This window comes from Sebastes fasciatus, chromosome 10 (assembly GCF_043250625.1).
Source record: "Sebastes fasciatus isolate fSebFas1 chromosome 10, fSebFas1.pri, whole genome shotgun sequence".
NCBI lineage: Eukaryota > Metazoa > Chordata > Actinopteri > Perciformes > Sebastidae > Sebastes > Sebastes fasciatus.
In genome coordinates this window covers 33,475,351-33,500,245 of record NC_133804.1, presented here as the reverse complement: position 1 = coordinate 33,500,245, position 24,895 = coordinate 33,475,351, and the positions used below count along the sequence as shown (strand labels likewise).

The window sequence follows — 24,895 nt, the reverse complement described above, 5'->3', positions numbered from 1 at the left end:
GGACACAGGATGTAATTTTAAGGACTATTTGGTCTCAGTCTTAGTTTCTGTCCATTTGACATGAAAACTGATTTATTTTAAACATTTTAATTTAAATTCATATATTTTTATTTATTTCCATTTTTGTTTCTTAAATGTTTGAAGTTTTTTCTGATCAGGTTTATTGATCAGTGACGTGTTGAAAACAGATGTTCACACAGCTGGAAAACACCGACATAATAAACCAGTCAGAGCTGTCAGTGTTGTCCTCCGGCCGAGAGGAGGCGCTCGGCTCGGCTCATCTCGGCTCATCTCGGCTGGACTCGGCTGGACTCGGCTCTGACCCTCGGCTGTGACGTCACCGCGGTTCAACAAGACCCGGGAAAAACTGAGCCGGAGGACCAGAACCAGAACCGGAGCCGTTAACTGTCCGTCCGTCATGGTTCAGGAGTTTCACGTCCTCCAGTGTTTCAGCTGTCAGAGCTTCCAGGTTCAACAGGTAACTAATCACCTGAAACGGACAAACACAGCTGAGCTACAAGCTAACGGCTAACTGTGTGAACCTGCCCGGTGCTGTGTCTGACAGGAGCAGCTGTAAACGGTGTGTTTTTGCCCGGTGCTGTGTCTGACAGGAGCAGCTGTAAACGGTGTGTTTTTGCCCGGTGCTGTGTCTGACAGGAGCAGCTGTAAACAGTGTGTTTTTGCCCGGTGCTGTGTCTGACAGGAGCAGCTGTAAACAGTGTGTTTTGCCCTGTGCTGTGTCTGACAGGAGCAGCCGTAAACAGTGTGTTTTTGCCCTGTGCTGTGTCTGACAGGAGCAGCTGTAAACAGTGTGTGTTTTTGCCCTGTGCTGTGTCTGACAGGTGAAGAAGGTGCTCAGGTGGAGCTGTAAACTGTGTGGAGAGAAACAGTCGCTGCTGAAGGTCAGAATATGAACTTCTACTCTTTTAAAGCTTCTCTAACTGATGTTTATTGACAGAGCAGCACCGTGATTCACCAGGAGTCACAGTCCAGTTCTCTCTTTTAGCTCTGTTTTGGGTCTCTACCAACTGTTGAGCTGCTAAATGCTCCAGTATGTTCACCAGCTACAGGACCACACACTGGCTGTTTACACTGGTTGCACTGGTGCTCCTCAGTGGTTCATTGAGCTCATCATTTAGGTTTACCCGACAGTTTTCACCACACCGTCTGGAGCCACAATAAGACATTTCAATCATTAAGTTTTTAGTCAGTTCTGTACATGTTGGTGAGTAGTAAGTAGTATGATTATTAAGTTGTATATAATTATGAAGTATGTAATTAGATGTATACCAGGTGTTCAGAGGCTCCATTGTTACCTGCTCAACCTGTCGGACTGTGTGCTGATTGGTTGACAGGAGTTTGGGCGGGGCTCCGGGGCCGACTGCAGACGCCATGTTCAGAAACTCAACGCCACGAGAGGAGCCAAGATGGAGGAGCAAGAGCACCACACCTGGTCGCTATGGTAACCAACATGTCCCATCATACGCAGCACTCTTCACCTCTGTGTCCAGGTGTCTTCACCTGTTACTGCATCCTGCTGCTTTAACGTGAGCTCTGATGGTTGGTGTTTACAGGAAGCAGGTGGAGGCAGACGGAGAGGATGAGCCTAAGGAAGATGACCAGGTGACCCCACACACACACACACACACACACACACACACATACATACACACATACACACACGTCTTAATTTAGTGTTTCTACTTCAATATTTAAAAATATTTAATGAATGTTGTAAAACACAGTCAATGTATCTGACTCTGACTGTCTCCAGGGGAGCCAGGCTCAGGTGAGTCAGGCTCAGGGGAGCCAGAGCCGCTGGAGCAAATACCTGGACACACCTGAGGAGGCGGAGCCAGAGGAGGATGAAGAGGAGAATGTTGTGATGGACAGGCAGCAGCTCCGTGGCAACAACATGATTGACAGGTGTGACTTTAGAGAGGGCCTGTTGTTAGAGGCCACGCCCCCCTACCTGTCTGTCAACAGAGTGGTTTATAAAACACACCTGTAGTGAGGGACAGAAGACGGATTTACAAATTAAAATATTCAAATCACTGCGTCTTTAAAGTTTGATTATAAATCCAGAAAGGTGATTTTTAAAAGGTCTTTGATGTTTAACAGGAAGAGGAAGAGAGTAGAAGGATGGACGGACGCAGGAGGACAGGACAGCTGGACACCTGAACAGGTAACATGCTGACATCCCCAACAACATGTATCACTTAGTTCAGTGACAGGTGAGCTACCAGATGTCATCAATGCTAGCGCTGTTAGCTAAAATTAGCATCTATGCAGTTTAATGTGCAAGTGAGATGGAAAAGATATTTAGTTTTATGTGCGGCTCTGCTGTGGTATCACATAGTATCACATACTGTAGTATATAGTACTTCACAAAACCCCTGAACCTAATCACGGTCTGGCTCCATGAATACTCTGACAACATCTGATATAATATCATATAGTATATAGTACTTCATAAAACCCGTAACCCTGTCTACAGGACTCTGGAGAGGACTAACGGAGGAAATAAAGCAGCCGAACAATTGTAACTAAAAAACAGTACAATACAAAGAAATGTAACATTGGCTCTTTGGCGCCCCCTCTGGCTACCGAGCGTACTTACCAATGAGTTTCCAACAGCAGATGTTTGATTGATGTCATTTATTAGTATTAGTAGAATAATAGTATTATTATTATATTATTATTATGTAGTCAGTTTTATTTATTAATATATATTATATATATTTTATTTAGTTACTCTCCTCTCTTGTCGTTGCAGATCTCTTCACTCGGCACACCTGCTGCTCACCTGTTCCCACCTCCCCAGTAGTCGCTCACTGTTTATTCTTCTTTGTTGGTTCCTTGTCGTTGCTGCGTGGAGTTTTAGTTTGAATCTAAAAGACTTTTTCTTTATTAAAGTGTCCTCGTTGTATCTGCTCGTCTCAGTCATCTGGTTCTTTCTGCCTGTCCTGCTCTGCAAACCTTCATGAGTCGCTTAACTAACCATGTCGGATGGTGTCGGCCTCGCCGTGCATTTTAATAACAACACACACCGCCGTGAGGTGGGCTTATCATCCCGTACACCCCCCCCCCCAACAGACCTGACAAACAGCTGCATTCAGAGAAAAAGGAAAAGCTTTATTGTTGAAAGATTCAATGAAAAATTACAGATATGAAAATATAAAACAGCTATAAAACGAATGTGTTTGAAGGATTATTATTATGGCTGCAGTCATCAGTGTGTGTGTGTGTTACATGCTAATATTCAAACAAGTCAAATATACACGTCATATCATCATCTGTTAGAAGTGTGATGACATCACTGCGGAGTGTGATGACGTCATCCTCAGCAGGGCCCCTCCGTCACGATCAAAATGTCGGCGTTTTGCTCCCTAAACACAAATAATCACCAGTAAACAATCAAGTAAATAATGAAGGAAACAACATAGTAAACAATGATCTAACATTGTAGTTAACATTGAAGTAAACCATCAGAAGATGAGATGAATGAATGATTGACTCACAGTCTGTGGACACACAGAGAGCATTCGTTGGGGTAGGTGACGCCGTCGCTGCCGCACACCGGCGAGTAGTTGAGAGGACAGGCCTGAGTCACGCTCATCCCCACACAGGAGGGCTGCAGCAACGACAGGTAGATCGGTGTTAAACAGAAAACTAAAATACAGATCACATCAGCTACTCTTCCATTTTACCTCCTGAAACCTTCATGCCAATACAGACACTTTGAATTTGAATGGAAAGAGTAAACCCACGCTAACCTGCATGTCTTTGGACTGTGGGAGGAAACCGGAGAACCGGAGTAAACCCACGCTAACCTGCATGTCTTTGGACTGTGGGAGGAAACCGTAGAACCCAGAGTAAAACCCACGCTAACCTGCATGTCTTTGGACTATAAGAAGAAACCTGAGAACCCGGAGTAAACCCACGCTAACCTGCATGTCTTTGGACTGTGGGAGGAAACCGGAGAACCGGAGTAAACCCACGCTAACCTGCATGTCTTTGGACTGTGGGAGGAAACCGTAGAACCCAGAGTAAAACCCACGCTAACCTGCATGTCTTTGGACTATAAGAAGAAACCTGAGAACCCGGAGTAAACCCACGCTAACCTGCATGTCTTTGGACTGTGGGAGGAAACCGTAGAACCCAGAGTAAAACCCACGCTAACCTGCATGTCTTTGGACTATAAGAAGAAACCTGAGAACCCGGAGTAAACCCACGCTAACCTTCATGTCTTTGGACTGTGGGAGGAAACCTGAGAACCCGGAGTAAACCCACGCTAACCTGCATGTCTTTGGACTGCGGGAGGAAACCGGAGAACCCGGAGTAAACCCACGCTGACATGCATGTCTTTGGACTGTGGGAGGAAACCGGAGAACCGGAGTAAACCCACGCTAACCTGCATGTCTTTGGACTGCGGGAGGAAACCAGAGAATCCTAGTAAACCCACGCTAACCTGCATGTCTTTGGACTGCGGGAGGAAACCAGACAACCCGGAGCAAACCCATGCTAACCTGCATGGCTTTGGACTATGGGAAGAAACCTGAGAACCCGGAGTAAACCCACGCTAACACACGGAGAACTTGCAAACCCCACACAGAAGGGCCCCAAGTCGGATTCAAACCTGCTGTGAGGTGACAGTGCTAACCACTGTACCACCGTGCAGCGCTGTACGATGTATTATTTTAATAATAAATAAAAATTCTATTCATTTTAAACATTTTTTTTACCAAGTTGCTGGTGTACGACTTATTTTAATAATGAATAAAAATATATTTTGTATAAATGAAATACCATTATAAACAGTAACTCAAAGGGATTAATTATGTTAAATTGACTATAAATCATTTCATCTGGTAAAAAAGAGTTTGTTTCTTACCCTCCTGTAGACGCGGGACTTGTCCTCAGCATCTGAAAAACAGACAGGAAAGTTGTTCAGGTATATGTTTTTACACCTGACTCCGTACGGTCCAACCTGGTCTGGTCCAGTCTGATGTGGACTCTACATCAGACCCTGTTTAAACACCTGGTCTGGTCTGGTCTGGTCTGGTCCAGTCTTACCTGCACAGAAGAAAACCGCCACACAGACGAGCAGAAGCGTCCTGCTAAACATCCTGAAGATCCAGAAAGTCCAATGAAACCAAAAAATAAGAAAAGCTGTTTTATCCTGGTGTCTGATTGGCTGCTGCTGTGTCTCTGTGCAGGTCCTCTGTGGTTGTGATGTTTAGCGTTGGAGTGCTGTTGTCATATAGAGGACGAGCTCTGTGTTGTCGTCTGCTCTCTTTTGTTCAGGACTTAATCTGGGGATCAACATTCTGTCTGCGCTGAAATATCGCTGACGGACAGAAAACTACCAGCAAGACGAACGAGACAAACAGCAGAGCTGAAAAACAAGACTGTCACGAGCCTGCACCACAACATAGTTACACAAATACACTGTAGTACTACACTATACAATACTATACTGCACTACACTATACTATACTATACTATACTATACTATCAGTAAAACGAGTGACACAAACAGCAGAGCAGAAAAACAAAACTGTCACGAGTCTGCACCACAACATATTTACACAAATAGTACGATACTATACTATATTATACTACACTGCACTACACTGCATTGCACTACACTAGACTACACCATACCATACTATACTATACTATACTATACTATACTATACTATACTACACCATACTATACTTTTCTATACTACGCTACACTTTTTTTTTTTGCACTTTTGCACTATGGAACTGTGATGCTGGAAACTTGAATTTCCCTCGGGATTAATAAAGTTACTATCTATCTATCTATCTATCTATCTATCTATCTATCTATCTATCTATCTACACTACACTGCACTATACTACACTGCACTCCACTATACTATACCACACTACACTACATTATACTATACTACACTATACTGCACCACACTACACTATACTATATTGCACTACATTATACTATACTATACTACACTATACTATACTACACTGCACTATACTATACTGCACTACATATATACTACTGTTTATATACTAGTTATATACTGCTGCCACTTTATCTGCACTGTTCAATTAATTTTGTACTTTTTAATTTCACTTTAAACTTTTTTACTATTTTGTATATTTAGCTCATTTTGGTATATTTATATCTGGTATTTAGTTTATTTAGCTTTAATAATTAATTGTTGGCCGTCACTGTCTATACCTGCTCCTCCAGGTAGCAGGTGCAGTGTCGTGGTGCAGACTGCGGAGGCCAGCACTGCGTCATCAACGCGTCCAGGTCCACTCTCATTAAAGACGGAGAAGAAGAACACCGGCTACCTCTTCCGGGTCACGCTGCTCATCACAGCGTCGTGACGGAGTTTTACTTTAATCTAACAATCTAAAGACAGAAGATGTACGATCAGGACGAAGCTGAGGGTGAGCTGCACATCACTGTTCACTAACACACACGCTAACCTCAGCTGTTCTTCAATCAGCTACAGACTAACAGCTCCGCTTTGTTTCAGCTGATGCTAGCAGGCTAACAGGCTAACAGGCTAGCAGGCTAACAGGCTAACAGGCTAACAGGCTAACAGTCTAGTAGGCTAGCAGGCTAACAGGCTAACAGGCTAGCAGGCTAACAGGCTAACAGGCTAACAGTCTAGCAGGCTAGCAGGCTAGCAGGCTAACAGGCTAGCAGGCTAACAGGCTGCACTAAAACTATTAAAGTATTAAATACACCTTAAAGTCTGACTGTTCTGTGTTATCAGTAAAATGCACTTAAAGCCCTACATGCAATATTTATAGCTCAACACTGAAGCACATGGTAACTGTAGTTAATAACTCAGTTACAAACTTAACTGTTCACATTGTTATTAATTATCTTCAGCTTCAACTTTATAAAACATTATAAAACTACTGATGAGGACAAACTGAGAACTTTATAAAACATTATAAAACTACTGATGAGGACAAACTGAGAACTTTATAAAACTACTGATGAGGACAAACTGAGAACTTTATAAAACATTATAAAACTACTGATGAGGACAAACTGAGAACTTTATAAAACTACTGATGAGGACAAACTGAGAACTTTATAAAACATTATAAAACTACTGATGAGGACAAACTGAGAACTTTATAAAACATTATAAAACTACTGATGAGGACAAACTGAGAACTTTATAAAACTACTGATGAGGACAAACTGAGAACTTTATAAAACTACTGATGAGGACAAACTGAGAACTTTATAAAACTACTGATGAGGACAAACTGCAACAACATTACAAACAACTTGATTTAAAATAAAGACATAAATAGTGTTAAAATAACACATATATACAGTGAAAATAAATAAATTAACAATAACACACAAATACAGTGAAACTAAAGACATAAATACAGTGGAAATAAAGACATTGTCTAAGCAGCTGGGTCAGCCTACATATATTGATCTGTGATTATAAATATTGATCAGTAATACTATTGACCAGTAATAATATGTGTAATGTTTGTGTGTTTGTCAGATACTCAGTACGACGAGGACGAAGATGAAATCACTTCAGATTTGTGGCAGGAAGCTTGCTGGATCGTCATCAGGTAAACTCACCTGGATCTCAGCTCACCTGTGGAGAAAATGATCAGTTTACTGGAGTACAATGTGAAAATGTCACACAGCTCAGTTTTAAAGCAGAGGACCTGAATCTGTTGGTTTTATTTAATGAGATTCTAGATGTGAAACTGTTGATGCAACACTGAAGAGACTCTGATGTATTTAACGACTGAACAGACTTTTATTTTGAAAATCAGTCCACGGTAATTTATGACAGTTCTTTTTTCTGGATTATAATCTGGATGTCTCGGTTGTCCAGGGTTACACTCTGCTCTTATTCAGGCAGCTTTCAGCTCTTATTTTGACAAGATTGTCTGTGTGTTCGGTTCCAGCTCTTATTTTGACGAGAAGGGTCTGGTGCGGCAGCAGCTGGATTCGTTCGATGAGTTCATCCAGATGTCGGTTCAGAGGATCGTGGAAGACGCTCCGCCCATCGACCTGCAGGCTGAAGCCCAGCACACCTCCGGAGAGGTGGAGGAGCCGGTGAGGAGCAGCACCTTGATCTGGACTAGTTCCAGGACCTGGTCTGGGAGGTTTAGAGACACTCAGAGAGGGTCTCTGTAGGAGGGTCCTGGTCTAAGCTCCTGTGACATCACTGTGACCTCTGTTTTCTGTTTCAGCCTCGGTACCTGCTGAAGTTTGAGCAGATCTACCTGTCCAAGCCCACCCACTGGGAGAGGGACGGAGCGCCGTCTCCCATGATGCCCAACGAGGCCCGACTACGAAACCTCACGTAGGTCTCACCTGGACTCACCTGGACTCACCTGGTCTCACCTGGTCTCACCTGGTCTCACCTGGTCTCACCTGGTCTGTGTTATTGTGTGATCCCCCCCTCAGGTACTCGGCCCCGCTGTATGTTGACATCACAAAGACCATCATCAAGGAAGGCGAGGACCAGCTGCAGACTCAGCACCAGAAGACCTTTATTGGTAAAATTCCCATCATGCTTCGCTCCACCTACTGCCTGCTGAGCGGCCTGACGGACCGTGATCTGTGTGAGCTCAACGAGTGTCCGCTGGACCCTGGAGGTTATTTCATCATCAACGGCTCTGAGAAGGTTCGCTCTGACATCACGATGCACCGCCGTCTCTGAAAACATATATATATATTTACACACAAACTGGTTCCTGTGCTGGTTTTCAGGTGCTGATCGCTCAGGAAAAGATGGCCACCAACACGGTGTACGTGTTTGCTAAGAAGGACTCAAAGTACGCCTACACCGGCGAGTGTCGGTCGTGTTTGGAGAACTCGTCCCGTCCCACCAGCACCATCTGGGTCAGCATGATGGCGAGAGGAGGACAGGTGAGTCCTGACATTTCACCTGCACACAAGACTCCTTATTGAATACATGTAAATAACCAGGTTACTGATCGATCAGCAGACGGATGTGATTGATTATTCGTTGATCGTCTATCTCAGGGCGTGAAGAAGAGCGCCATCGGTCAGAGGATCGTGTCCACGCTGCCGTACATCAGACAGGAAGTTCCCATCATCATCGTGTTTCGAGCGCTGGGGTTCGTGTCGGACCGAGACATCCTGGAACACATCATCTATGACTTTGACGATCCAGAGATGATGGAGATGGTACGTCTGATTATCAGTTGTTGATCAGGTACTGACTGTTGATTGGTAAACATTAGAGGTGTAACAATACGTGGAGTTGTATCGACACGTTCGGTACAGGACGTTCGGTTCGGTCCGCCTTGTGACCCAAACAGCTGTTTGTGTCGACTACGACACACCTGGAACAGAAATACTGGAGTTTTAGGCGGAAAGTTTTGGCAGCGCACCAGTTATCAGTTATCAGCAGCAGCAGCGCTGTATGCTAGGTAAACAAACAAAACCAGACTGGCTGTGATGTCACCAGTGATGTCACTGTATTTCCAGGTAAAGCCGTCTCTGGACGAAGCGTTTGTGATCCAGGAGCAGAACGTGGCGTTGAACTTTATCGGCTCCAGAGGAGCGAAACCCGGAGTGACGAAAGAACGAAGAATCAAATACGCAAAAGAAGTTCTGCAGAAAGAGATGCTGCCGCACGTCGGAGTCAGCGACTTCTGTGAAACCAAAAAGGCTTACTTCTTAGGGTGAGTCCTACCTGAGACGCACCTGTATGCACCTGTACAGATGAGTCCCACCTGAGACGCACCTGTACGTGTGAGTCCCACCTGAGACGCACCTGTACAGGTGAGTCCCACCTGAGATGCACATGTAAGCGTCTCGAGATAACTTCTGTTATGATTTGATGCTATATAAATTGAATTGAATTGTACAGGTGAGTCCTACCTGAGATGCACCTGTACAGGTGTGTCAGTCCTACCTGACTACCGTGAATGACGGTGTGTATGACTGTGTCTGCAGGTACATGGTCCACAGGTTGCTTCTGGCTGCTCTCGGCAGACGAGAGCTGGACGACAGAGATCACTATGGCAACAAGAGACTGGACCTGGCCGGGCCGCTGTTGGCCTTCCTGTTCAGAGGGTGGGGCTTCTTTCATGCACGGTCATGACCTTTGACCTCCACTCACTCAGCTTATACATACAGTATATTAGTCCATTAATACATCATATAAAAGGTGATCTACTGTAGGTTTATGTCCTGTGAATGTAAATAATCAAAGTCTCTGTGTTCCATGTTCAGCATGTTTAAGAACCTGCTGAAGGAGATCAGGATTTATGCTCAGAAGTTCATCGACAGAGGAAAAGACTTCAACCTGGAGCTCGCCATTAAAACCAGGATCATCTCCGACGGCCTCAAGTACTCGCTCGCCACGGGGAACTGGGGCGACGTGAAGAAGGCTCACCAGGCCCGAGCTGGAGTGTCCCAGGTGAGAGAACCGCCAGATGTTCATCCGTCACACAGGCGTAGTTATAAAAGGTGAACCTATCGGAGCCGAGAAGGTCGACCGCTGAACATCAGGCCGACATCTTCCGCTGTAATCGTCTGTTTTCACATGAATCCTCATCCTGTTTTTTATTGTTCTGCTTTAGGTGTTGAACCGTCTGACCTTCGCGTCCACGCTGTCACATCTCCGCCGAGTCAACTCTCCGATCGGCAGAGACGGCAAACTGGCAAAACCCCGACAGCTGCACAACACGCTGTGGGGGATGGTGTGTCCGGCCGAGACGCCCGAGGTAAAAAACAACACAAATAACCTGAAAACACCAACAGCATGAATCCAGATTAACTCAGAGACGGAGGATGCTGCTGAGCGTTACTCACTGAACAGTCTGATTGGTTAACGTAGTGAGTAACATCGGCGTCTGTGTTCCAGGGTCACGCCGTAGGTCTGGTGAAGAACCTGGCCCTCATGGCCTACATCTCTGTGGGCTCTCAGCCGTCCCCCATCCTGGAGTTTCTGGAGGAGTGGAGTATGGAGAACCTGGAGGAGATCTCACCTGCCGCCATCGCAGAGTCAGTCACCTCAGCGTGATATTTAATAATGAATAATGTATCATTAACTACTGCACACTATTAAGACTGTTAAAATATTCAACTTTTACATGAAACTTAAACTGCTGAAACTCTCTGTGACATTATGTGTGATTTATATTTGGTTTCTTTATGTTTTAGTGCCACAAAGATCTTTGTGAACGGCTGCTGGGTGGGAATCCACAAAGATCCAGAACAACTGATGAACACACTGAGGAAACTTCGCAGACAGATGGACATCATCGTGTCTGAGGTAACCACAAAGTGACACATGTGGTTTTTGGTCTGCACGTGGGATTTGATGACATCACCTACCGTGACCTTTTAAACTGACGAACATCTGAACTACGTTATCTAAACATCCTGAACGTTTCAGGTGTCGATGATCAGAGACATCAGAGAACGAGAGATCAGAATCTACACGGACGCCGGCCGAATCTGCCGGCCGCTGCTGATCGTTGAGAAACAGAAACTACTGCTGAAGAGACGACACATCGACCAGCTGAAGGAAAGAGAGTACAACAACTACAGGTGAGACAGTACAACAGCTACAGGTGAGACAGAGTACAGGTGAGACAGTACAACAACTACAGGTAAGACAGTACAACAACTACAGGTGAGACAGTATTACAACAACTACAGGTGAGACAGTATTACAACAACTACAGGTGAGACAGTATTACAACAACTACAGGTTAGAGAGAGTACAGGTGAGACAGTACTACAACTACAGGTTAGAGAGAGTACAGGTGAGACAGTACTACAACTACAGGTGAGACAGTACTACAACTACAGGTTAGAGAGAGTACAGGTGAGACAGTACTACAACTACAGGTTAGAGAGAGTACAGGTGAGACAGTACTACAACTACAGGTGAGACAGTACTCTGGTAGAGTTTGTCGACTTCGCTATTAAAGTTTCTGTTGAAGTAAAGTTGTTGTTTGTGTTTTGTTTGTGGCGGTCAGCTGGCAGGATTTGGTGGCGAGCGGCGTGGTGGAGTACATCGACACTCTGGAGGAGGAGACGGTGATGCTCGCCATGACCCCCGATGACCTCCAGGAGAAGGGCGTGGCCTACTGCTCCACTTACACGCATTGTGAGATCCATCCGTCCATGATCCTCGGAGTCTGTGCCTCCATCATCCCCTTCCCCGATCACAACCAGGTACAAACAAACACACTAAAACTAACATCTAAAAGAAGCTGCTGGGATTTTCAGGGACCAAGTCAGGTTTGCAGAAACAAATAGAAAAAGGAAACCTGAATGCAGGATTGAAGGGTGATCGTGTATCTACGACATCTCAGTGAGATGTTACACCATTTTTATTTGGTCCTGTTGTTCAGTCCCCCAGGAACACGTACCAGTCTGCTATGGGTAAACAGGCCATGGGAGTCTACATCACCAACTTCCACGTACGAATGGACACGCTGGCTCACGTGTTGTACTACCCTCAGAAACCGCTGGTCACCACCCGATCCATGGAGTACCTGCGTTTCAGAGAGCTGCCTGCAGGTAACACACACACACACACACCTGTACAGTCAGACTGATAAGTTTCAAGTATGAAAATACAGGTAAAACGTTGTGATGCTCTTCAGGTTTTCAGTTGTAGAAGGTCAGCCCATTATTTTATTCTGGCATAAACTTTCAGCTGAGTCTCTCAATACTTACCTGAGACCAGGTGACTTTTGTTTGTGTTTTCAGGCGACCTGTTGAGCTCTTCTGCATTTCTCTAACTGAAACTATCTTCTTGTTTTCAGGTATCAACTCCATCGTGGCGATTGCCTCGTACACGGGATACAACCAGGAGGATTCTGTGATCATGAACAGGTCGGCCGTGGACCGAGGCTTCTTTAGGTCAGTTACTAACTTCTACACCCGGGTGTTTGTTACTGGTGTAATCCCAGTGTTTACTGGTGTGATCCCAGTGTTTACTGGTGTAGTCCCAGTGTTTACTGGTGTAATCCCAGTGTTTCTTACTGGTGTAATCCCAGTGTTTACTGGTGTAATCCCAGTGTTTACTGGTGTGGTCCCAGTGTTTACTGGTGTAGTCCCAGTGTTTACTGGTGTAATCCCAGTATTTGTTTCTGGTGTAATCCCAGTGTTACTGGTGTAATCCCAGTGTTTGTTGCTGGTGTAATCCCAGTGTTTACTGGTTTAATCCCAGTGTTTGTTACTGGTGTAATCCCAGTGTTTGTTACTGGTGTAATCTTAGTGCTTGTTACTGGTGTAATCCCAGTGTTCACTGGTTTAATCCCAGTGTTTGTTACTGGTGTAATCCCAGTGTTTGTTGCTGGTATAATCCCAGTGTTTGTTGCTGGTGTAATCCCATTGTTTGTTACTGGTGTAATCCCAATGTTTGTTACAGGTGTAATCCCAGTGTTTTTTGCTGGTGTAATCCCAGTGTTTACTGGTTTAATCCCAGTGTTTGTTACTGGTGTAATCCCAGTGTTTGTTACAGGTGTAATCCCAGTGTTTACTGGTTTAATCCCAGTGTTTGTTACTGGTGTAATCCCAGTGTTTGTTGCTGGTATAATCCCAGTGTTTGTTGCTGGTATAATCCCAGTGTTTGTTGCTGGTATAATCCCAGTGTTTGTTGCTGGTGTAATCCCAGTGTTTGTTACTGGTGTAATCCCAGTGTTTGTTGCTGGTATAATCCCAGTGTTTGTTGCTGGTGTAATCCCAGTGTTTGTTACTGGTGTAATCCCAGTGTTATTTATTTTATACGTTGTTTTTTCACCCTACAGGTCTGTTTTCTATCGATCCTACAAAGAGCAGGAGTCTAAGAAAGGTTTCGATCAGGAGGAGATCTTTGAGAAGCCGACACGTGAAACCTGTCAGGGTGAGAACTGATAAAAACTAAAATCTTGTAGTCTGGTGTGTTTGCAGTATGAGAACACCTGTCAATCATCTCAGGTGTGATAAGAACGTCCAGTCACAGGTGTTGGATGTCTGTGGTGGGGGCGGGGCTAACTTTACGTTACAGATTAAGAACAAATTAAAATCGTCCTCAGGTATGAGACACGCCATCTATGACAAGCTAGACGACGACGGGCTCATCGCGCCCGGCGTTCGTGTCTCCGGCGAGGACGTGATCATCGGGAAGACGGTGACGCTGCCGGAGAACGACGACGAGCTGGACAGCACCAACCGGCGTTACACCAAGAGAGACTGTAGTACCTTTCTGAGAACCAGCGAGACTGGCATCGTGGACCAGGTGATGGTGACTCTGAACCAGGAGGGCTACAAGTTCTGCAAGATCAGGGTGAGAGGACGCCACACCACACCTGACACCTGACTGCACCCGATACAACATGTGACAGAACACCTGAGACCGCACCTGACAATAAAACACCTGTTCCTGTTTCCTGCAGGTTCGTTCGGTCAGGATTCCTCAGATCGGAGACAAGTTCGCCAGCCGACACGGACAGAAAGGAACCTGTGGGATCCAATACAGACAGGAGGTAAACAGGAAGTAAACAGACAGGAAGTCAACAGAAGGGAGGTAAACAGGAAGTCAACTAAAGGGAGGTAAACAGGAAGTCAACTGAAGGGATGTAAACAGGAAGTCAACTAAAGGGAGGTAAACAGGAAGTCAACAGACAGGAAGTAAACAGAAGGGAGGTAAACAGGAAGTCAACTAAAGGGAGGTAAACAGACAGGAAGACAACTGAAGGGAGGTAAACAGGAAGTCAACTAAAGGGAGGTAAACAGGAAGTAAACAGACAGGAAGACAACTGAAGGGAGGTAAACAGACAGGAAGTCAACCGAAGGGAGGTAAACAGGAAGTCCACTGAAGGGAGGTAAACAGGAAGTCCACTGAAGGGAGGTAAACAGGAAGTCAACCGAAGGGAGGTAAACAGGAAGTCCACTGAAGGGAGGTAAACAGGAAGTCCACTGAAGGGAGGTAAACAGGAAGTCCACTGAAGGGAGGTAAACAGGAAGTCAACTGAAGGGAGGTAAACAGGAAGACAACTGAAAGGAGGTAAACAGGAAGTCAAGAGACAGGAAGTCCACTGAAGGGTGGTAAACAGAAAGACAACTGAAGGGAGGTAAACAGGAAGACAACTGAAGGGAGGTAAACAGACAGGAAGTCAACTCAAGGGTGGTAAACAGAAAGACAACTGAAGGGAGGTAAACAGGAAGACAACTGAAGGGAGGTAAACAGGAAGTCAACCGAAGGGAGGTAAACAGGAAGTCCACTGAAGGGAGGTAAACAGGAAGTCAACTGAAGGGTGGTAAACAGAAAGACAACTGAAGGGAGGTAAACAGGAAGTCCACTGAAGGGAGGTAAACAGGAAGTCAACTGAAGGGAGGTAAACAGGAAGTCAAGAGACAGGAAGTCCACTGAAGGGTGGTAAACAGGAAGACAACTGAAAGGAGGTAAACAGGAAGTCAAGAGACAGGAAGTCCACTGAAGGGTGGTAAACAGAAAGACAACTGAAGGGAGGTAAACAGGAAGACAACTGAAGGGAGGTAAACAGGAAGTAAACAGACAGGAAGTCAACTCAAGGGAGGTAAACAAGGCTGTTAAATGGAGGCTGGCATCAGTCTTCGACCCCCTCGGGAGCTACGGGGTAAGACACACGTGCGTTGTAACTAAAGCTGCGATGGAGGCATCCTCCATCTTTAAATCTGTGAACGTGACGCTGCTAAATGTTGATGTTCTGAGCGTCTCTTAACGTTTTGATGTGTTTTGCGTTGAAGGACATGCCGTTCACCTGCGAGGGAATCACACCCGACATCATCATCAATCCTCACGCCATCCCGTCCAGAATGACAGTCGGCCATCTGATCGAGTGTTTGCAGGGCAAGGTAGTCATCAATAAATATATGTCGGAAATACTCTAACTTTTTACGCAGTAATTATCGCTAATTATAGATTGGTAATTATCAGGCTGTGGTAATAATCATTATCAATATAATAATAATAACAACACATTAATAATAAGCTACGAGAGTATAACTAAGAATCATTTCATTTAAACAGAATCAAAACTTTATTAACAAAAAGCTTGTGTGCGTGTCACGTTTCAGGTTTCTGCGAACAAAGGTGAGATCGGTGACGCCACGCCGTTTAACGACGCCGTCAACGTGCAGAAAGTATCGAACCTGCTGTCTGAATACGGATACCACCTGAGAGGAAATGAGGTCACTCACACTTTATATACTTCCTGTTAAACTCAAACTCATGAACCCTGCGTCCCTGTTGGAGTGCGTGATGTCAGTGTGATGTCAGGGACTGTTCACGTCACAGTTTACGAGACTAATTATTGATTATTATCTGTGATCAGGTTCTATATAACGGGTTCACGGGGAGGAAGCTGACGTCTCAGATTTTCATCGGTCCGACTTATTACCAGCGTCTGAAGCACATGGTGGACGATAAGATCCACTCGAGGGCCCGCGGTCCCGTCCAGATCCTCAACAGACAGCCGATGGAGGGCCGATCACGGTGAGACCCGTCTACCTGTCTGTGTCACCTGTCTGTCTCTCAGTGATGGCGGTCTGAGATGGAGCGTGACTGTCAGATCACTCACCTGTCTGTCTGTTTTGTCTCTCTCAGTGATGGCGGTCTGCGGTTTGGCGAGATGGAGCGTGATTGTCAGATCGCTCACGGAGCTGCTCAGTTTCTCAAGGAGCGTCTGTTCGAGGCCTCCGATCCGTATCAAGTTCACGTCTGTAACCTGTGTGGACTGATGGCCATCGCCAATACGCGGACGCACACGTACGAGTGTCGAGGCTGCCGCAACAAGACACAGGTACACGTGATCAATACCACAGAATCTGTAGTTTATTAATCATTTCTACTGTGAGGACAGAGAATCTATCTACCTGTCTCTCTGTCTCTACCTGTCTTATTTTTACTTACCCGTCTCTCTGTCTCTCTACCCGTCTCTCTGTCTCTCTACCCGTCTGTCCATCAGATCTCTCTGGTCCGGTTGCCGTACGCCTGTAAGCTTCTCTTCCAGGAGTTGATGTCGATGAGCATCGCTCCCCGTATGATGACGTCATAGAGCGGCTCAGCCAATGAGACGCCTCCCTGCATACTTATAAATGTGACATCTGCAGCAGGAAGTTTAATGTTTTTATAGTTTTCATGTTGTCTAACTTTGTTATTGTGAAAGTAAAATAAATCATAGTTTCTGATGATGATTCTGAGTCCTGAGTTCTCATTGGTTTACAGACATCATGTGACCAAACAAACAGGTCACATGATCAGGAACCAGGGAGATGATCACTTCCTGTTAGTGGAGGGAACCAGCTAGTGTGGTGCTAACTTAGCAGCTAGGTGGCACGCTAACAGGCTGTGGCCGTGCTCTGCTTGTGATTGGCTCGTGTGGGTGTGTGGGCGGGACCTCGATACCGCGGCTCCAACCCCGATCACGACTGAGCAGACTCTGCTTTATCAATATGGCAGCTCCCAATTCTGTATATTTAGGCTTCACTTTAGTACAGCGGGAGGACGTGGAGAAGTGTCGGACATCTTTATATTCAGTCAATGAGGTCACACAACAAAAAATAAAAAATACCGACGGTATTACAGGTAAAGATACTTTATTTTATTCAGAGAAAAACAGAAAAATAATTTCCATTTCCATCAACAAACTGTGAAGCTCAGAGTTCATTAAACAAAATAAACGTAATACACTGACCTGAACTGATCAATAGTTATATTGTTGTGTTCTTATAAACTGATCAGAGAACTGATCTCTTCAGATGAAAATCTGGTTCATTAAACTGATTTTTATTTTACATAAGAAATAATAAATGATGAATGCATCACCTGCATCAGTGCTGTTGCCAGGGTGACCTGCATCACTACTGTTGCTATGGTAACCCACAGTTTAACTCTGGCTGTGATCAGATTCATGTTTTTCCAAAATAAAAGCCTGATTGATTTCAGTTATCTGTTCAGAAAAGAAAATGATAATAAATGATTAAAAAATATATAAAATGCTAAAATAAAGAAAGTTAAACTAAAACTTTGAATCCACAAAGAAAAACACAGAGGATTTAAATCTATTTTATAACTTTTATAATTGAAACTAAGTCGTTAAACTCAAGAAAACTGAACAAAATATGAACTTAATTTAAAAATAAATGTTTTTTTAATCCAGAACTACATGAAGAAGAAAAATAATCTGATAATTTCACTGAAAGTTTAAAAAACGTCATTTCAGCTGTTTGATGTGACATCACCGTCTTCACCGATCTCTGATCAGCTGATTACAGCTCGTCTTCCTTCGTCACTGAAAGGAAATGACATCATCAGTCACAGAAGGGTTTCAAGCTTTTTACATGATTTTCAAATTATTAACGTTCAGCTGATTCTAAAGGTTGTTGATGTTTAGTCGTAACGTTCAGCTGACTCTAAAGGTCGTTGATGTTTAGTCGTAACGTTCAGCTGATTCTAAAGGTCGTTGATGTTTAGTCGTAACGTTCAGCTGACTCTAAAGGTCGTTGATGTTTAGTCGTAACGTTCAGCTGATTCTAAAGGTCGTTGATGTTTAGTCGTAACGTTCAGCTGACTCTAAAGGTCGTTGATGTTTAGTCGTAACGTTCAGCTGACTCTAAAGGTCGTTGATGTTTAGTCGTAACGTTCAGCTGACTCTAAAGGTCGTTGAAGTTTAGTCGTAACGTTCAGCTGACTCTAAAGGTCGTTGATGTTTAGTCGTAACGTTCAGCTGACTCTAAAGGTCGTTGATGTTTAGTCGTAACGTTCAGCTGATTCTAAAGGTCGTTGATGTTTAGTCGTAACGTTCAGCTGACTCTAAAGGTCGTTGATGTTTAGTCGTAACGTTCAGCTGACTCTAAAGGTCGTTGATGTTTAGTCGTAACGTTCAGCTGACTCTAAAGGTCGTTGATGTTTAGTCGTAACGTTCAGCTGATTCTAAAGGTCGTTGATGTTTAGTCGTAACGTTCAGCTGACTCTAAAGGTCGTTGATGTTTAGTCGTAACGTTCAGCTGATTCTAAAGGTCGTTGATGTTTAGTCGTAACGTTCAGCTGACTCTAAAGGTCGTTGATGTTTAGTCGTAACGTTCAGCTGACTCTAAAGGTCGTTGATGTTTAGTCGTAACGTTCAGCTGATTCTAAAGGTCGTTGATGTTTAGTCGTAACGTTACCTTTCTTGACGATGTCATCGATGGACTCGACCACGTGAATCGCTCCGACAGCTGAAGCTTCTCCTTTGGAGTTGGCAGCGTGACACTCGTAGGATCCTTCTTCTTCTTTGGTCAGAGGGGAGATCTGAAATAAAAGAACGACCAATGATGTTGATTGGTCCAACAGACAGCTGAAGTCATGACATCACTTCCTGTCACTACAAGGTTATTGCTATCAGTGTTGCTGGAGTTTTATTTTCCACTACTAGATGCCACTAAATCCTATACCCTGGCCCTTTAATGTATATACAGTATATATATATTATGTATGAATAAATGTGACTAACCAGCACCCAGCCGGTCACTTCATGTTTCTCTGGTCCTCCTCTGGTTTGAATGGCCAGGTTGTCTCTGTCTCCAGGAAGGAGCTCCATCCTCCTCTTCCCACCGATGACCTGAAGGAAGACACCCCGACGTCATCATCAACATCTTCATCAGCCAACAACAACAACATCATCATCATCATCTTCATCAGCCAACAACAACAACAACAACAACATCGTCATCCTTTAACTGCAGGATCTAAATTTTTAATAAATGTTGTTGTTTAGGAAACGTTTAGTTTTAGTGCAGTCGGAGTCGGTGAACAAGCAGAAAAAGTCATGAGCAACATTTTCCTCCGATTCAGAAACATGCAGCAGCTTGTTCTTTTTCACTCTTTAGGAAACATACACGCGATCTGATCCAAAGTTCACAAATGTCAACAGACGGAGTCTGAACCTGCCGAGAGAAAGAACACCTGAACACCTGAGGCTGCAGGTGAGCTCATCAGGACATCACATTCTTATATTTTAACTACATAATCAGTCATCTTCACAAAGACCTTCTATTAATATTCATTAAAGGAAACAGAAACATCTGTATTTTTATATCTATATATTGTCTTCAGGATTCCACGCTGTGATTTCTGAGACAAAAACTAAAAAAAGTCCTTTGAGCGTTTTAGATCTCTATCGAAGCTTGTTTATTTTCTGTTTCCACACATTCATCATACAGTCCCCTCATATGTGTATATATCTCAGAGAAATCACATCTTTTTAGTTATTATATTCATATTTTACGTTTTTATATTTTAATATTTCATCCTGCCTGACAATAGATAACATGTATTTATATAACATTTAGGGTGAAACTGGCAGACAGAGAACATATGGAAGATTTCATCTTTTAAAGGTCCCATATTATAAAAAGTGACATTTTCATGTCTGTTATATTATAAAGCAGGTTTAAGTTCTTTATAAATACTGTGAAACTATCAAAACGTTCAATATACGGAGAAATACACACAGCCCGTATTCAGAAATTGTGCGTTTGAAACAAGCCGTTAGGATTTAGGTCCATTTGTGATGTCACAAATATACAATATTTAGACCATTACACGGTTTTAAACGTAAACATTCTAAATGTGTCCCAGTTGACATCCTGTTGCAGTGTATGTGAATGTCATCAGTTGACAGGAAGTAAACATGGACCCAAACTGTTGCCAAGCAACGCAATTATGTTTCAATTCCGTTGAAATGCACTAAAACGGAGCGTTTCAGACAGAAGGTGAATACAGGCATATTCAGACAGACAGTACGAGGATAATAAAGTTTTATTTGAACATTACAGCATGTAAACATGTTCTAGTAGAAACCCAAAGTACAAGTGTGAACCTGAAAATGAGCACGATATGGGACCTTTAAACTACTGCACCTGATGAGCTACTCAGTGTGAGTGATGACAGAGAAACTCACCCTCTTCCAGGTGAGGACGGGTGTGGGCACGCCCACCGCCTCACAGCTCAGGTACACCTGAGAGCCGCTCACGTTGTACACCTCTCCTGGAGGAGTGACGATGACGGGAGCTGCAGACAGACAGACAGGTCAGTGACAGTCAGTAAAATTAACGATAATCTACATGAAGTTTGGTTACAGGCGATCGGTCTGAAACAGGACGAAACAAGTCGCAGGAATCCGCCAGAGACAGTCCATAAAATTAAAGATAATCTAAATGACGTTTGGTCTGAGACAGGATGAAACAGGTCGCAGGAATCCATCCGAGACAGTACGGAAAATTAAAGATAATCAACATGAAGTTTGGTCTGAGACAGGATGAAACAGGTTGTAGGAATCTGTTCGAGTTTTAAATCAAAGATAATCTACATGAAGTTTGGTTACAGAGAATCACTCTTAAAGGGACTGTTTGTAACTTCTTACACGTATAAATCACCCGGGTCGGTGTCTCATGCGCGCTCGCATATGCGCGCTCGCGTGTGTCTACACTGTTCATACTCAGACTCCAACACAAACTACACGGAAGCACCAAAACCTCTTGGTTGTATCTAGTGAAGCCCGTCTGTTAAACAGTGTTGGCCGCGGTCGGAGGACGCGGGGGAGACTGTAGCTTTGGTCTCCAGGACCGGAGTCTCTGCTGTACTCTGCTCCTCTGCTCCTCTGCTGCCTTCACTCACACACCACGCTCCTTCTCTCTCTTTCGCTCCACCTCTCACGTGCATGCTGCTCACTCCACACTGCAGTAGAGTTAGTTTAGCTCTGAGAATATCTAGTGAATGTTCAGTGGACGTTTGTGCAGAAATAACTGCTGCAGCTCCTCCAGACCAACAGAGGTTTCCCGTGTCTTGTGAAATGACAGGGCTCCGCAGAGAGAAACGTTATCGTCTCCGACCAAAACTCCGGCGTCTCCCCTGTTCCCTCCGGCCGCGGTCGGGAGGCTGAAGCAGGAAAAGCCAACACTAGGATCAGCATTGATTCATGGAGAGACCTTCGTCTGGTCAGCTAACATTACTGCCAAGCAGCTGAAATATAGAGTGATATTGTGCTTTTAGCTGACGTGTGTCTCCTCACTGTGTTGAGCGATGCTCCTTCATGTCTATGTAGAGCGAGCACAAGCGACAGCAACAGGACGCTGACTTTCGTTGACTTAACAGCCACAGGTGTCGCTGTTAACAAGACATTTATGATTCTTACAAACAGTCCTTTTATATTAAAGATAATCAACATGAAGTTGGTGACGGAGAATCAGTCTTAAATAAAGATAATCAACAGGAAGTTGGTGTGAGACAGGATGAAACAGGTCGCAGGAATCCGTCAGAGACAGTAAATCCTCTGTGACCTCAGAGGAATTCGGTTTGCTCTGAGCGTGCTCACTGAGGGTTTTCATGTAGAATGGAATTCAGTGTTTTCAGAGGGATGAAGGTGGATTATCATCACTCACCGTCTGTTACTGTCAGAGCGTTGGGCAGCGACAAGTCCAACCTCAACCATTAAAACATCATGTTACCGGTATATATGTATTTATTTTCTGATTAATGATTATAAAAAATTATAAAACTATTATTTCTTCAGCTGAGTTTTAATTTAAATTAAATGAAAAAAAGTTTTTTTACTGCAGAGTCTGAATGTGTCAGTCTGCTTTAATCACAAGCCTGTTAGCCTAGCTTAGCACAAAGACTGGAAGCAGAGGGAAACTGTTAGCCTAGCTTAGCATGTGTCAGTCTCACCTGTGTGTCAGTCTCACCTGTATGTGTCAGTCTCACCTGTGTTTCAGTCTCACCTGTGTGTATCAGTCTCACCTGTGCATGTCAGTCTCACCTGTGTGTCAGTCTCACCTGTGTGTCAGTCTCACCTGCGTATCAGTCTCACCTGTGGTTCACTCTCACCTGTGTGTCAGTCTCACCTGTGTGTCAGTCTCACCTGTGTGGTTCAGTCTCACCTGTGTGTGTCAGGCTCACCTGTGTGTCAGTCTCACCTGTGTCAGTCTCACCTGTGTGTATCAGTCTCACCTGTGTGGTTCAGTCTCACCTGTGTGGTTCTGTCTCACCTGTGTGTTTCAGTCTCACCTGTGTGTCAGTCTCACCTGTGTCAGTCTCACCTGTGTGTATCAGTCTCACCTGTGTGGTTCAGTCTCACCTGTGTGGTTCTGTCTCACCTGTGTGTTTCAGTCTCACCTGTGTGGTTCTGTCTCACCTGTGTGTTTCAGTCTCACCTGTTTGTCAGTCTCACCTGTTTGTCAGTCTCACCTGTTTGTCAGTCTCACCTGTGTTTCAGTCTTACCTGTGTGTGTCAGTCTCACCTGTGTGGTTCTGTCTCACCTGTGTGTTTCAGTCTCACCTGTGTGGTTCTGTCTCACCTGTGTGTTTCAGTCTCACCTGTTTGTCAGTCTCACCTGTGTTTCAGTCTTACCTGTGTGTGTCAGTCTCACCTGTGTGGTTCTGTCTCACCTGTGTGTTTCAGTCTCACCTGTGTGGTTCTGTCTCACCTGTGTGTTTCAGTCTCACCTGTTTGTCAGTCTCACCTGTTTGTCAGTCTCACCTGTGTTTCAGTCTTACCTGTGTGTGTCAGTCTCACCTGTGTGTGTGTCTCACCTTTAGGACAGCGTCCCTTGTTCTGGACTGTGATGGGTTCTTGTCCCTGTGTCTCTGCTGTCAGACTGGCGGTCTTCAGGTCGCAGCCGGTCCGGTATGTGGTCCCGTCGGTCCCGCAGACCTCGTAGTTGGTCTTACAGACGCAGACTCCGATCTTCTTCTTCTTGTCCTCGTCGCTCTTGACGCACTCCAGACCGGCTCCGCAGCGGCGCGCTGCCGCGCGACGGCCGCCGCACAGTTCGCCCGCCGCGGCCGCGCAGACCGGACAGCATCCGCAGGAGTCCAGCAGAGTCCCAGACGGGCAGACCGGCACCGGGAGGGGGGCGCACTGATCCGGGTCACACGGTCCACAACTAGGACCCGCAGAGACCTGCACCGAGAGGAGATACAGGACCGGAACCAGAGACAGAAACACGGAGACAGACTTCATGGTGGTCTGATGGAGATCTGGTCTAAAGTGAGCTGGTCTGAACTGAACTGGTCTAAAGTGTGCTGGTCTGAGCTGTGCTGGTCTGTACTGGGTACTGGTCTGAACACTCTGATCTGATCAGCAGACTAGAAGCTGTTTAAAGCTGCTGACTGACTCCGCCTCACTCAGGAGACCAAGACCTGATCCTGATCCTGGACTCTCTGACACAGACCAGAGGATGTATGGAGGACCAACACTGACTCAATACTGATAATACTACTATGTACTAATACTAATACTAAAATGAAATACTCTGATAAAAAGGTCGGAACAATAAAGAAGCGAGTTAAAGAGTCAGAATCTGATGGTTTGAATCAAACTTTATCTGCAGTGACGTCATTAATAATAATAATTCATAATAATAATTCATTAATTAATTAATAATCTGCTGCTGATCAATGAACTCATCGTTTATCTTCACACAGCTGTTTCCTGTTACTGAGAACTGAAGAAAAATGTTTCACTAACCTGATAAATAATTAATACTGTAATAACTCTAATAATAACATTAAATTAAATAATGTGTTATTTCATTCTGCCAGTAACTAGAAAAGTATTTTACTAACCTGATAAATGCTAATTAATACAGTAATAACACTAATAATAGCTCTGATAATAGCTTTATTAATAGCTCTGATAATAGCATTGCATTAAATAATGTGTTATTTCAGTCCGTCAGTAACGAGAGAATTAAATTTGTCAAACAAAGAAACACTTTTAACAAAACAAGCTGTTTAAAATGTATATAACACGTCAACACGTCGGTCTTTGAATCTATTAAATTAAATCAACATCAGCTCCTTTAATTTACCAGCAGATTAAATATTGATGACGTTCA

The 24,895-nt window shown here is 44.3% G+C and overlaps 4 protein-coding genes across 8 annotated transcripts; 2 read left to right on the top strand and 2 right to left on the bottom strand.

Moving 5' to 3' along the window:
• Nucleotides 1–244: 244 nt before the first annotated feature.
• On the top strand, nt 245–2,929 carry mrnip (MRN complex interacting protein). 5 transcript variants are annotated; one of them, XM_074649481.1, is made up of 8 exons: nt 248–478; nt 843–902; nt 1,356–1,462; nt 1,575–1,623; nt 1,775–1,926; nt 2,104–2,185; nt 2,498–2,542; nt 2,777–2,929. In XM_074649481.1, exons 1-7 carry the CDS (start codon nt 419–421, stop codon nt 2,513–2,515), a joined length of 528 nt encoding a protein of 175 aa, XP_074505582.1. In that variant the 5' UTR covers nt 248–418; the 3' UTR covers nt 2,516–2,542; nt 2,777–2,929. The 5 variants fall into 5 exon arrangements, with proteins under 5 accessions (XP_074505584.1, XP_074505582.1, XP_074505583.1 ...); XM_074649482.1 differs by having other exon boundaries at nt 249–478; nt 2,122–2,185; XM_074649479.1 differs by lacking the exon at nt 2,498–2,542 and having other exon boundaries at nt 249–478.
• Nucleotides 2,930–3,114: 185 nt separating this feature from the next.
• On the bottom strand, nt 3,115–5,322 carry LOC141775798 (putative pancreatic secretory proteinase inhibitor). Its single transcript, XM_074649484.1, has 4 exons — nt 5,077–5,322; nt 4,895–4,926; nt 3,522–3,634; nt 3,115–3,389 (listed from the first exon to the last, which is right to left on the bottom strand). Exons 1-4 carry the CDS (start codon nt 5,126–5,128, stop codon nt 3,344–3,346), a joined length of 243 nt encoding a protein of 80 aa, XP_074505585.1. The 5' UTR covers nt 5,129–5,322; the 3' UTR covers nt 3,115–3,343.
• A 970-nt stretch (nt 5,323–6,292) lies between these two features.
• polr2b (RNA polymerase II subunit B) lies at nt 6,293–17,212 on the top strand. The gene is made up of 25 exons (XM_074647592.1): nt 6,293–6,447; nt 7,542–7,614; nt 7,960–8,110; nt 8,248–8,360; nt 8,465–8,684; nt 8,771–8,929; nt 9,047–9,211; nt 9,515–9,711; nt 9,986–10,105; nt 10,265–10,451; nt 10,615–10,758; nt 10,899–11,038; nt 11,198–11,309; nt 11,433–11,587; nt 12,022–12,220; nt 12,400–12,568; nt 12,817–12,913; nt 13,804–13,898; nt 14,071–14,321; nt 14,431–14,520; nt 15,764–15,871; nt 16,094–16,207; nt 16,351–16,511; nt 16,623–16,818; nt 16,984–17,212. The coding sequence occupies exons 1-25, from the start codon at nt 6,423–6,425 to the stop codon at nt 17,071–17,073; spliced, it is 3,531 nt and encodes a 1,176-aa protein (XP_074503693.1). The 5' UTR covers nt 6,293–6,422; the 3' UTR covers nt 17,074–17,212.
• Nucleotides 17,213–17,597: 385 nt separating this feature from the next.
• Nucleotides 17,598–24,172, bottom strand: igfbp7 (insulin-like growth factor binding protein 7). The gene is made up of 5 exons (XM_074647606.1): nt 23,589–24,172; nt 20,959–21,068; nt 19,510–19,617; nt 19,184–19,307; nt 17,598–18,309 (listed from the first exon to the last, which is right to left on the bottom strand). Exons 1-5 carry the CDS (start codon nt 24,016–24,018, stop codon nt 18,287–18,289), a joined length of 795 nt encoding a protein of 264 aa, XP_074503707.1. The 5' UTR covers nt 24,019–24,172; the 3' UTR covers nt 17,598–18,286.
• Nucleotides 24,173–24,895: the final 723 nt, after the last annotated feature.

Bases quoted from the DNA above. Each gene is read 5' to 3' on its own strand.
- polr2b (XM_074647592.1), top strand. From the start codon at position 6,423: ATGTACGATCAGGACGAAGCTGAGG. The intron at 11,039-11,197 runs GTCAGTCACCTC...TTTATGTTTTAG, and splicing joins TCACCTGCCGCCATCGCAGA to TGCCACAAAGATCTTTGTGA. The intron at 11,588-12,021 runs GTGAGACAGTAC...TGTGGCGGTCAG, and splicing joins AGAGAGTACAACAACTACAG to CTGGCAGGATTTGGTGGCGA.
- LOC141775798 (XM_074649484.1), bottom strand. From the start codon at position 5,128: ATGTTTAGCAGGACGCTTCTGCTCGTCTGTGTGGCGGTTTTCTTCTGT. The intron at 4,927-5,076 runs GTAAGACTGGAC...TCTGTTTTTCAG, and splicing joins GGCGGTTTTCTTCTGTGCAG to ATGCTGAGGACAAGTCCCGC. The intron at 3,635-4,894 runs GTAAGAAACAAA...TCGTTGCTGCAG, and splicing joins AGTCCCGCGTCTACAGGAGG to CCCTCCTGTGTGGGGATGAG.
- mrnip (XM_074649479.1), top strand. From the start codon at position 419: ATGGTTCAGGAGTTTCACGTCCTCCAGTGTTTCAGCTGTCAGAGCTTC. The intron at 1,624-1,774 runs GTGACCCCACAC...GACTGTCTCCAG, and splicing joins AGCCTAAGGAAGATGACCAG to GGGAGCCAGGCTCAGGTGAG. The intron at 2,186-2,776 runs GTAACATGCTGA...TTGTCGTTGCAG, and splicing joins ACAGCTGGACACCTGAACAG to ATCTCTTCACTCGGCACACC.
- igfbp7 (XM_074647606.1), bottom strand. From the start codon at position 24,018: ATGAAGTCTGTCTCCGTGTTTCTGTCTCTGGTTCCGGTCCTGTATCTC. The intron at 19,618-20,958 runs GTGAGTTTCTCT...GTCTTCCTTCAG, and splicing joins CCGTCCTCACCTGGAAGAGG to GTCATCGGTGGGAAGAGGAG. The intron at 18,310-19,183 runs GTAACGTTACGA...ATTTCCTTTCAG, and splicing joins CGATGACATCGTCAAGAAAG to TGACGAAGGAAGACGAGCTG.